The sequence below is a fragment of the Anas acuta genome, chromosome 5 (genome assembly GCF_963932015.1).
Source record: "Anas acuta chromosome 5, bAnaAcu1.1, whole genome shotgun sequence".
NCBI classification, from domain to species: Eukaryota; Metazoa; Chordata; class Aves; order Anseriformes; family Anatidae; genus Anas; species Anas acuta.
The window spans coordinates 15,288,443-15,300,897 of record NC_088983.1 but is presented as its reverse complement, the minus strand read 5'-3'; the positions used below and the strand labels follow the sequence as shown (position 1 = coordinate 15,300,897).

The 12,455-nt window shown below is 44.9% G+C and overlaps 1 protein-coding gene across 1 annotated transcript in view; it reads right to left on the bottom strand.

Annotated features, from left to right (window-relative positions):
• The window catches only part of CLMN (calmin), a 76,208-nt gene extending 64,915 nt beyond the window's left edge, over positions 1-11,293 (bottom strand). Inside the window, exon 1 of the mRNA XM_068682862.1 lies at positions 10,983-11,293. Within this exon, the coding sequence (XP_068538963.1) occupies positions 10,983-11,064 (82 nt within the window). The 5' untranslated portion in view covers positions 11,065-11,293. The remainder of the gene's footprint in view (positions 1-10,982) is intronic.
• Positions 11,294-12,455: the final 1,162 nt, after the last annotated feature.

Sequence of the window (12,455 nt, the reverse complement as noted above, 5' to 3'; positions counted from 1 at the left end):
TCCTGGAATAAACTCAGGGAACTGAAAGTACAGTAAGAAGAGGCCAAGAAAGCACAGCTGACTTGGCTCTTGCCTGAGATAATTCCAAAGCATTTGGAGCAAAAAAAATTTTACCTGAAGATGATAAAACAGCAACTCATAAAGATGGTCAACATAAGACTTCAGAAAATACATCTTCCCAGGCAGGATGAAGTAGAATAAAGGAAGTTGTCTACATTCCATAAACATTTGGTTCTACTTGTACCATAAAAACCTAAGCCAAGCCAAAATGAAGTATGCTTTGACCAAGTGTGCTTGCACTCCATTAGTCTTGACCTACCAACTTGTCTGCATTGCAGAGAACACCAACAAATGTGAGTAAATCCAGAAGGAAACCGCCCGCAGCCAAACAAGGGAACAGCACACGCTGGGACGACAGGTGGGTTGATAGCATCATGTGAGTTAGCAAGTTGTAAAAGTTTATTATAGAAGATATACGTATTGCAGTGCATGTAAATTGTTAGGTGACATTAGGTATTGCTGTCAGCTGGCGAAGGAAAGAAAAAGAACGTGTAAAAGGAGGAAAGTGGTCATGTAGCTAGAGTGGTCACACTGGAAAGAGAAGACCGAGGTTCAAGGCCTGCTCCACCAAAACTTTCCGTGTTCACACACACAAGAGTATGTCATTAGGCTACCTGGATAAGTTTGAAATAATTCCTCTGGCTTTCATGTGCCTTTGTTCCCCAACCCTGAAACAGGGATGCATCTAGACAAATACATCAAAACTGTGAGACACTCAAATACTAGGAAAGAAAAATAGTTCCCTGTTAGTATGTATTAAGGACATACTTCAGTTTTCATCAAGACAAACAAAAAGCTGTGGGAAAAAAAATCCTGCAGGCATCAGCATTACCTGAGTACCAGAAGACAAGCTGGGACCCTCTCTGTAAAACCACAATTGCTAAATGCCACTTCCATGTCCCTAGCAGCCCCATCCTTCTCTAAGAATGCAGTGTGCAAGAAAGCACATGTGTAACAGGACTGCCAAGCCCAAATGAAGCGGGCAGCCTCTGTGAACCTTTCTGTCACATGGACCTCACGTTAGCACATTATGCTGTTTTCCATGCAACTCCTGTGAGGCAGCCCGTGTTTAGGCTCCAAAGCTGATCATTAGTGTGATAAATGAAATGAGTGGAAACTCCTGCTCATAGAGCCCAAACTGCAGCAGCTCTCCCATCAGTCACTGCTCTAAGTTTTGTTTCGTTAGTGAAACAAGAGTATGAGAGGTCAAGTGAGTGTTCGGCTCATAATTAAGTGCCTGAATGACAAAGCTGTCTACTGGTTTGAGTGACGCAACAGTGGTGTCTCAGATCTGGGCTTGCTGTAGGCATCCAGACCACCTCTGCAAATGGCTTTCATCAGTATCAGCAGAAAAGTGACGGACTAAAAGATGAATGAAAAAAAAATTGCTCTAGAGCTAGTTGTGGGATAAGCAAAGAAGCAATGTTTAGACACCCCACAAAATTAAAGGAAGTCAAGGAGGACTTGAAAGGTACCCAAGATCTCAGTGGGCTGAAACTAAATCTGAATATAACTGGCTGTGTCAATTAGTTTCAAATCAGTCTTGAGAAACACGTGGGTATCAGCTTTCCAGACCTCAGCAGCTACACGGGGATCTCTCAGCACCTGAGGACAGCCCCCCTTGGTCACATCCAGGACCAGATGGGAAGCACGCCTGCCCTTCTCCTGACAACACAGGCTACCACCTCCAGGGTCATGGCCACTTCCTGACTTCAGAGCAGTCACATTGGTGTGACCTCCAAGTTCTTAAATAAACTCACAATGAGTGATACTGTCAACTGCAGCATTAAAGGCAAAGGGGTTTATGGCATTCTTTAACTGCATTAGCAACCAAAACATGGTGCTTCCTTTTGATACACGTGGTTTCTGAAGACAATTAAATCTCCTGTCCTTTCTGATTCTTCTGATAAACATGCAATGTTTTAAAGTTTTGAAAGACCGACATTGAATAGATCAAAAAGACCTTCTACCTTCAAAAGAAATGCAGCTTAGCCAGCAAAAATTCATGCTCTGTCTTCTTTCAGCCAAGGTCAATAATTATATTAACTTCTGAAAGACAGCCGAGCACAAGTTCTTTTTAACCAGTATTACAGCCCCTTTAAAACTGTTTCTTTATAATGGGCAGAAATGAAGGAATTTATGCAAGAGTCCCTGTAACTTTAAATCATGCCTTGTCCTGTCTCCAGGGAGATCTTTAGAAGAAAGAAAAAAAAAAAAAAAAAAAGAGAGAGCAACAGGAATTGAATGTTGTTCAGTGGCATTAATCATCAGGGATGGGAAGTCCCCAACCCAACCCAGTGTGGAATCTGGGAACAAGGATGGGGACCAAATGCTTCCCCAGTGACTCTAAGTGATAATGGCCAAAGTCACTCATAATTCATGACAGATATAGGCCTACTGAGTACTTGTCAGAAATGTAGATGGGGCAAAACATATCTCAACACATTGTTATAAATGTTACCTATCATGTGCAGGTGCTGACCGCAGTCCCTCCCGTGCTGTCGTTAGGCCTCCTGAGGACCACAATGCTGGGCCCAGTTGCTCCCCCTCCCTGTAGCTCTTCCCCATCTGCCCATTTTTGTTTGCTTTCTTACTCCCCCTGGGCAAAAAGCCCAAGCAGACTTATGTTTCATTCCTGACATATACCCCAGACAATACTTCTAAAGTGGACATTTCATATGCTATTTCTAAATGCTATGTCTTTATTAACTTATAACTGCAGCTCATGTTTACAATGACCATCAGTAAGAGCCAGAAAGCTTTAGCCACGTGTCCAGATGCAGTCATACACAGTTTTTAACAAAGTAATTTTCATTGCCATTGCTTTCATGTGTCACGGTGCCAGGGGCCTCTCACCTTTCCCATTTCTCACTGAGCTGAGAAGCACAATCAGCCGTTAGTGGTGAACTACACTGGCTGCATCTGTAAACACCTATTGTTAAACCACCATTAGTTGGTGGTTTCTTTGCAAAGACTAAAACAAAATGGCAAAACATTTCTACCTGACCGCTAGAGTACAAGAGAGGCTGTGCAGGTGAGCAGGGCCCATGGTCTGGCAGGAGCGCAGGACTTCAGCTTGAGCCCCCCGTGATGGGCAGCACTGGCTGAGACAGGGGCTCTCACAACATGTGAGTAACGCATGGAGGACAATCCATCAAGGTGTTTGTTGTACTGTTATTTGGGTTTCTTGAAAAAAACAGAGAAAAACATGATGGGAGATTAAAAATGTAGCTTGTACTAAGCACTTGAGTTACAAGACAATAGCAAAATCTGCGCACATTGGGTTTCAGAGGGTTTAATAAGTGAATTATTCTGAGGGACAGGGCCAAGACGGTAGGACCTGCCATTTCACCATTACCAGTGATGGTAAGCTGGGTGGGGAGGGAAAAAATGCACGTAGGCAGTTTATTTGAAGTGCATTTTCTTTCGTGTAAATACTTTCTTCCTGGTGCAGCGTATTAAATGTTTTCTTTTAAGGGCTCTTTGTTAACCCAGAGACTGCAGCTGGCGTGCCGCGATGAACAACAGCCACCTGAGCCACTTCAGTCCCTCTGGGGGAGAATCCTGGGTATGAGACCTAAACCTGAGCTTCGGTGTAAGTCTGGCTAAAATGTGGTCACCAACCCTGGGGGTCCTGCTATAAGAACCGGAGCACCATGGCACCCACCATGATGGAGGTTAATTAGACACCTGAGACTTGCTTCACAACCACTACAAGAAAACTGAAAAGTCCGGTTGCCCAGAAAAAACAAAATTCCAGTCCAGATGAGTATGAGCAGGCGAGATTCGTCCTTAACTTGTCTTTGCAGTTAAAATACCTGTGCACATGGAGGCCCTGGTGCTGCAATTTGATCTAGCTGGACCATCTCCTGGTAGAACATCCCTGACTTCAGCAGGGTTCTGGGTGGACTCAGGGGTATAGGGTGTTACCAGAGAGCGAGGCAGCACCACAGCCTGTGGGATCTGCATGGCAAGATTGGGGTCTGGCCGGTGTGTAAATCTGACCCACGGGGCACCGACTGTGTTCCCTGGTAATGGGCACTGCTCAAGAGCAGAGACTTCTTTGCCTGATTTGGGACTTAAACAAAATGCACTCAGCCCCAATGTTAATTAGGGGAGGGTGAAGATCCAACGGGATACATGAATTGAAGAAAACAAGGGCTGCAATATAAACATTTCTATTTGAAATTAATCCTGTGGTGCATATTTAGTGAGCATGTACTTTATAAACAACCGGAATTATACTTCCAAAACAGAAAAACATGAAAATAATTTGCTATAATAAAGTAAATCAACTACACTGATCAAGAAAGATCTCATTTCTGACTAAAAACAGTAAAAGATGATAACACAAAAGTTACAAGAAGCAAGGCAAATCCTTGTTCACAGACTCACTGGGTCTGAATTATACTGATGTACACCAGGAGTATCTTCCAAGATGCTGCAATACAAAATATGTTTTTTTCACATTTAAGTTAGTGGAAAATAGTTAACAGAATCCCTCTGAGTAATTTGTTATTTTAACTATTGTACCTTGAATCATGCCATGAGATTGAGTAATTGGTATAGAGATTAGAGTTAGCTTTTTAGTGTTTTTGATAACATATTTTCAAATTCAATGGGATTTCTGGATTTAGAAAGAAATCCTTCCTGTTGCAGGTTACATGTCCGCAGGCACTCATTCTGCAGACATGCAGGCTGTTGCTCTTATGATCCTCCTTAGAAGATGCAGATTTAAACTGTGTTTGTGGTTATGAAGCTTCAAACTACAGCTAAAACACCGCTCAGCTATTTGCACAGAAGTATGCAGCAATTATAATGAAGTAAAATCCATCCTGCAATCCTCCACCTACAGTCCCTGCACTTAACTGGGTGGGGAGAGATAAAAATAGAGTAGTAGGTAAAGAGACACGCAGGGAAAGACTGTTATTTCTTTAAAAGAGCTATGATGCCCTTCACCACACCAGTACTGACACAGATATGACTGTGTCAATACCTGGTGATTTCTTCTCGTGAATAGATAATTTTGAGTTTTTTTTTGACTTCTACATAGACAGATAAAATTTGACTCTTGCACTTTAGACATACGCCCTTAAGTATTCTGCAACAACACTAAGTTTAAACAACACAGTGCATAACCAAATAGTGCATAAATGGACAATGACAAGCCGAAATGCCCAAGGTTGCTTCTAGTCCAATAGAAAGCTGTCTTTAAAACGGAAGAAGGAAACAAAGTCATTGCTTTGTAATATTTTCAAAGTAAATGCTACAAATACTTCAGGATGCAAGTGACATAACCTTGAAATTGGCTTGGAGAAAGAAAATTGTTTGAATTTCTGTCCAAGCTTTGTGGACAAACCAAAAAAGAAGCAGGAGGAACTATGAGAAGTACATAATATTTTTTAACTGGCTTTAGTTTTAATACAGCGTTTTGAAGTCTGTAATTTTTAAACTAATGCCATTCAACCTCAGGCAAGCGATACCTTCTGAGATGTCACCAGCTCTCAGGAGCAATGCTGAGACTGGGCCCTGCCTGAGCAGGAGCTCCCCAAGGAAAGAAAGAAAAGGTGATGCTGGTGAGTGACAGCATGTCTCCAGCCAGGTCCATGCGTGGAGGCCAAACAAGAAAAGTGTCTCTTATGATGAAGTGCTAATACACGGGTGTTAAAGTTCATTTGACTGTGGAGCTACTGGGCATGATTTCAATTTGGTGTAATTTCATCCTTGCAATGGGACAGAGAACCCAGACTTCTAATTTGTTAGAGAAATTAGGCATTGACCTTGTTAAAACTGCATGCTGAAACATGCAATCTGTACTTTCTCTTACCTCTCATGGCTCCTTCATTTCACTGCCAGTGTTTCCTGCATTTGGAACAGGTAAGTCTTCCTGTCATTGCTGACAAACACTGTAAGCCATCCCCACCAGTAAAATTATCTTTCCAGCATCATCTTTAGTTTCTTATACTTGGATTTGAATCTGTATTTTGGGGTTTTGCATTTAGAATTTCTATTTAACTTGTATATAGAATAACTTGTATATAGAGTAATATCTCTTTTTTGTGGTTCTACCTTCATCTAAGGCTCTCCAGGCAGTTTAATCTTTCCAAATGTCACCTTAATCCACAAGGAGCTCCACCGAAATTAGCATGCCTATGGGCAGAATGAAATGCCACTGAATATAGGGACAAGCTATGAAAGAGTTGAAGTAACAAACTGTTACAACACCTTACTTTTGTCAGAATGAATGGCTACATTAAAAAGGTTTCCTTCCATTTATAACATTTTGATGTGTTTCAAAAGCATGTCAAACTACAGCAACCCGGTCAAATGCTGATGTATGTTGGAATTATAAAATAAAAATAAAAATCACTCTCTGCAGTTAAGTGCAACAGTTGTAGTCATTATGCTTTATGCATAAATAGATAAACAAAATACAGAGAGAGAAACATTTTCAAGAGTTCCTGACTGTGTATGAACACCGGCCTTTGGATATCCTTTAGAGATGCACAAGTCCCCAGATGTAAAGAGATGTAGACAGGCTCACTGAAAAATAGTTAACTATCATGAGGTAAGCACCTGTATTGCCTCTGAAGACATGGGCTTTGGGACATCATATCTCAAAGGAAGCTGGGGTTCATGGGGTTCATACCATTAACAACCACAGTTATTGCTTACAACAAAAGCTTATAAAGCTATATTAAAAAAAAATAAAAAATAAAAAGCTTATAACATTCTAGATCTAGAAGGCAACCAAAATCAGGGAGCATTGAGTTTATTACGAAGTGATGAAGCAACATTACAGACCAGGGCAAGGATGGAGAGCCTATGGAGCTGGTATGGCACATATTTCTTTCAGCCTGTGATCACTAGTTTAGAATTATTTCTGACAACACTACAATATGCTCCTGTCTAGCACTCAAAATGTGCTTGAAGACCATGCAACCGTCAGCAGAGAAAGCCTGAGACACAGGAAAATATTTAAATACAATATTTAAATACAGTGGAATCAAGGAATATACACCCATGGATTTCTTTGGATCTAGATCAAACCCTGAATACACAGCAAAATGACAAGTAGCAGGACTTTGGGCTCCTTGTCTTGTCCTGATAGAAGAATAGCAGACTTCTACCATCCCAGACACTATTATAAATACAAGAAATGAGCATTTATATCATAGTTATTTTTAAATGGTTGTAATAGCACTCATTTTCCAGAGATGGAAAAAACTTCTGGCTATACAAGAATTCACCTCTATATATTCCATTCCAAGGAATATAAGGAAAGGAACACACTATTGAATATACATTTGGACTCTTGCAAAGTACTGAATTCAGGACAAAATATCATCTAAAAGAGAGTAATTCCTGCTGCTGAGGATGCTGCCTCATTCTAGCGAGTGCAATTCACCACGTAAGGAAGTATATTTTTGATGATCCTAAATCAAGCTTCCAGTAAGGAAGATTTTAAAATATTCTTATGTTGTAACAAAATGTTCCCGCTGGTGGTATAATGAAAGAAAGCAAAAAAAAATCTCCTGGCAGGAAATTAATTATTGAGCATTCCACTGCTTGATGATGTGCTCCTACGTTCTGTGCAGGCTTTCCATTTTTCTCTCTCAGTATGTGCAGAAATTCACTATGGAGAACATACAAATAGAACAAAGAGCAAAAGAATATTAGTTTATTAAACACATTTAGAGACCAAAGAGAACTGGAGTGAGGAACTTGGTTTGTGTGTCACCACACCTGGTGCTCACTCCCTCTTATGTTTACCTCATCTCCTCTCCAACAGATTGCCACTTTTGCTTCTGTTCCCTGAAAATACCTCTGTTGAACATGGAAGAGATACTCCTGGATTTAGCATTGCTCACTTAAAACAGATTAGAACCACTACTTCCTTCATTAAATTAAACAAATAAATAAATAATAATAAAGAATTGAAAATCTCAGTTCTTGATGCTAATTGGTAATAAAAGCTTATCAACATAAGCCCATATCTAAATAATCAGCTGTAACTCCATTTTCAAAAACATCTGTTTGTTTTTTTCCTCTATGTCCAGTCACTTTAGAAGATTTCACTACTGTCAATTTGGGTCTTCCTGAGAAACATCTGAAAAAAGTATGCTTATTATAATTTCACCAATTTGTTTTATACCAAAATATATAGGTTCTGGGGCTACTTCTGCACCCAGCACATGTACCTTGAACAGTACCTGACCTGAGTGGGATCACACTACTGCAAAAGCACCCCCATGAGAGCAGGCATTTCCCAGTAACTGGCATCCTGGATCCTTCAGCGGTGTTTTGTGGAGCTACCACATGGAGAAGGAACATGCGACAGACTGAAACCACATATGCCTTCTTCAAATAGCATTTTAAGCCAGCAGTGCACTACAGCTTAGCTAAGAAATGCTGGAGAACTTTTCAAGATAAATTAATACTTTCAGCTTTTAAAAAAGGAGGCAGAAAGAGTATGGAAAGCTGCTACAGCAGATGGTTGCATGATGCCTGCAGGAGCTTGAATACCAGGTAGGCTGCTGAGGAGCTGGTGATACCCTTCCTCACAGTCATCACCACTGTCTCCTTGGGCTCTTCCATCAGCTGCTGGACAGGATGGCTCAGACACAGCAGGACAGTAATGCCTCCATCTGTCTTCCAGACCTGACAGGACTCCCGTTTGACTAGCTGCCTGCATCAGCAGAAGACAGTCAGTCTCCACCTCTACATGCAGGAATGCCAGTGTTTTCATGTGTTGTTCATAATTGCAAATACCTAGCTGCTGCCTACTGAACTCTCTTTACAACACACTCTCTGCGCACCGCAGATACCTCTTGGGTCCCCAGAGACTAGGATATACTTTCACATGTTCAACATTCTCCATTGAAGGGACACATTTTGGAATAAGACAAACCACTGACTTTCTAACACCTACTCTGGTCTTGCAAGGGCGAGTGCAGTACTGCAGGAGCTGTGGCAGCAGATAGGGACCCGGCCACCTGAGCTCCTTCGTGTGGCCCAGAGCAGCAGGGCCCTGCAGGGGCTCTGCCAGGACTGCTGGAAACTGCATCAGCCCCAGCTACTTCTCATCCTAGAGTCCTGACTTTCTGGCACATCAGACCTGTTATTGATTCTGCAACCGATAGACAATGATACCAGAGATGATTCAGATTGTATTCTTTTGGGAGGATGCATTTTGAGTTATAAAGCAGGAGCAAGTTTAATTACTATGTATGAACATAAAGCATATGCTGCCATTTTGCAAGAAAGCATACTGAAGAAAAGCATCATGCTTTGCCACTGAGCTCCTGTGTGACAAAAATCACACTCTCCCAAGTATCAGACTTACCATCTGTAAAATGCTTTTCATTTCCAGAAGATAATGTGAGGGCTCTGTGTTACAAATCATATATGCTGTAAGTGGAAGATATTATCACTTGTTTTGGAGCAGCATCTTAGAACAATTGCCTTTTCTCTCCTGTTAGAGCCCACACCAAGCATAAAACTTCTTAAAATCTTACTTAGTAGCGCAAGCAAGGTGACAACTGCTAGATCTCTAAAAACTCCTCTTGTATGGCAAGGAGACAGGAGTTCTTTTCATGAACACAATGTTATTCAAAGGAATTCGCCCTGTAGGATGACATTCTCCTACAGGACTATAGGAATTTTAGAGAAGGCCGTGTGCATCCATAAAAATGTATTTTAAGTTCCAGAGAGGGAAAGGAGTTTAACTTCTTATATAAACAATTGAGAGGGAAAGTGAAAAACATGTTGTTGTTATTGTTTAAGAAAATATTTATTTTCTATTCCTTCTCACAAAAGGGCATGAATTAAGGATTAAACCTATTTTAATCAGTAGGGCTTTGAGCAACAAGAGATCAGATGCAGGCCATCCATGCTAACACACAGAAACAAAAGAGACAGGGACGAGTCCGAAACGTAGAATTACATTGCAATGAAAGACTGGCAAAACCCATGGGGAGTTCAACCTGGAATTGCCTGCCCTGGCCAATCAGAATCTGGATTTCAGAGGTTATAAAGATGCAAGTCAAAATGTTGAAGAATGACCCCATCCACTGTTAAATAATGAGCTGAAAGAATGGCTAATTTGGGTCTCCTTTCTGATAAATTATACATGTTCTACCATCAAACCCAACCAAAAACTAATTTCCAGCAACTGCACGGTCTCTGTCAGCAGAACGAGCTTTAACACCATTATGCAGAAACAGAGAGATAATGACCTATAATTCAAGTCTATTATTTTTATGGGACGTGAAGATGCATCGCAGCATATTGCAAGCCGTTGATTAAGATTGGTATGCAGCATTAAACAAATTGCTCTGCCATGCCTATAAACCAAGGATGCTTTTGATTCTTTCATCCGCTCGTGCTGCCCTTGCCCATCACGAAGAGTTTGCTGGCGAGGGGCAGCGATAACTTGGAGGAACTGAAGCACGGGCACCCAACTGCACTCAAACCTGGAGATTTGCATCCCGCCCGCCGGCACAGCCCGTGGCAGAGCCTCCCGTGGATGATTTCCCCCAAATCCCTGCCCGTGTTTACTCAACAGTAGCCGCTCGGGAGGTGCGCTGGGTGGGCGCTGGGCTGGCCAGCAGCCTCCCTCCCTCCCCGCTGCTCGGCACCGCGAGCTGAGCATCTCCAGCTCGCGGCATCCCCGCATCCCGCCCGCTCCGAGCTGCGGGGGCGAGAGGCCGGAGCCCCGGTACGGGGCGAGCCCGGCACCTCCCCGACGGCAGCTCCGACGGGGCAGGGCTCGGGAAGCACCCCCGGACCCCCTGCGCTGGGCTCCGGGGAAACTTTGCCCCCCTGCTGGCCCCGGGGGAGAAGAAAGGGAGAGGAAAGGAGAAACAGGGGAAGGGGAGAGGGGAGGCGTGGGAGGGGTTTTGGGAGGGGGGGGTGTTTACCTTGGAGGTTCTGCACTCGGATGTCGCTGATGTGCCCGATCAGCTCCTCGCGCTGGAACCAGTCCCACTCCTGCCCGGCCATGGGGCCGCGGGGGCGGCCCGCTCCGTGCCGCTCCGTGCCGTGCCGTGCCGTGCCGTGCCGGGAGGGGGGTGTGCCGGGACCCGGCGGCACGGCCACCGCCACCGGCAGCGGCACCGTCGGCGGGCGCGGAGCGGAGCGCGGAGCGGAGCGGAGGGGGGGGGGAGGCGGCCGCTCTCCGCTCCCCGCCCCGCCCCGCGGCCCTCCCTCCCCCTGCCCTGCCTCCCTGCCTCCCTCCCGGCCTCCCTCCTGGCCTCCCTCCCTGCCTCCCGCCTCCACCGGCCGGGCGGAGCGGAGCGGGGCAGGGTGCGGGGCCGTGCCCGCCGCCCCCGTCCTGCGCCCCCTCACCGGGAGCCGCCCCCGGCCCGGCCGCCCCCTCAGCCGCCCCCGGCCCGTCCCGTCCCTCGGTGCCCTCGCAGCCCCTGCCCCGTGTGGGCGCCCCAAAGCGATCCGCCGCTCCCCACAGCCGCTGGTGGGGCTGAATTAAACGCCGCTGTAAACGGAGAGCCCTTCCAGGCTGCCTTCGTGCTCCCTCAGCCTGCTTTCAGCTGCCTACGCGGGCTGTCGGATTTCCTTTGAGGCTGTTCGCCCATCGGATGCTTCCCTTCACACCGCCCTTCACCTCAGCCGCGCGGTGCTTGTTAGCATCGCCACGGCCTGTCCCTAACACACAGGGCACTTTGTTACAGCCATTGGAGGTCGGTGCGGGTTTTGTTTGCTTCTCCAGCCGTGAGGGCTGTATAATGTAAACAGAGAGAAATTGACACAATCCAGTCAGACTCGTCCAGTATCACTAGTTAGACTACCAAAACACTCCAGCTGAGATCTGCAGAGTTAACTATAAACAAACGAGGAGCCGGAGATTGTGGCTCTTTCAAGTAGGGAGCGTTTGTGCGATCCCAAGGGAACGCCTGCACCTCACAACCCGCTGTGGCACTCAGCAGAGCGCTTCCCACAGCCTGCTCAGGTGATTTTCTCTGTTACACGTCAAACAAAATAAGGTGGAGATGGTGGAAACGTGACATCATCTGTAGAGTATCTAATACGTGAACTATTTATTGTCGCTCCAACAAGCACCGGTCGATTATCCCGCAGCCCAGCCCACAGGAGCCCAGGGCTGCCCTCAGCTTTATGACCAGTTTCATCTCAAGGCTCCAGACTTTTGCCCAGAAGTAAAGGCAGGTGAATTGCACGCCATAGTACTTATAAGCCTGGATGTGCGGAACAGAACAAACAGTTGTGAAAAGGAAAACACATCTGAACTCCAGCAGACTTGCCCAAGTGGCAGTGCCAGGCTCTGACTTCACCTAGCGCTGGGAAGTCCTGGTTTTTCCCAGGCTGCTGCTGTTGACAGCCACCAACACCAGATGGGGATGGTGGAGGCTTCATCTCAC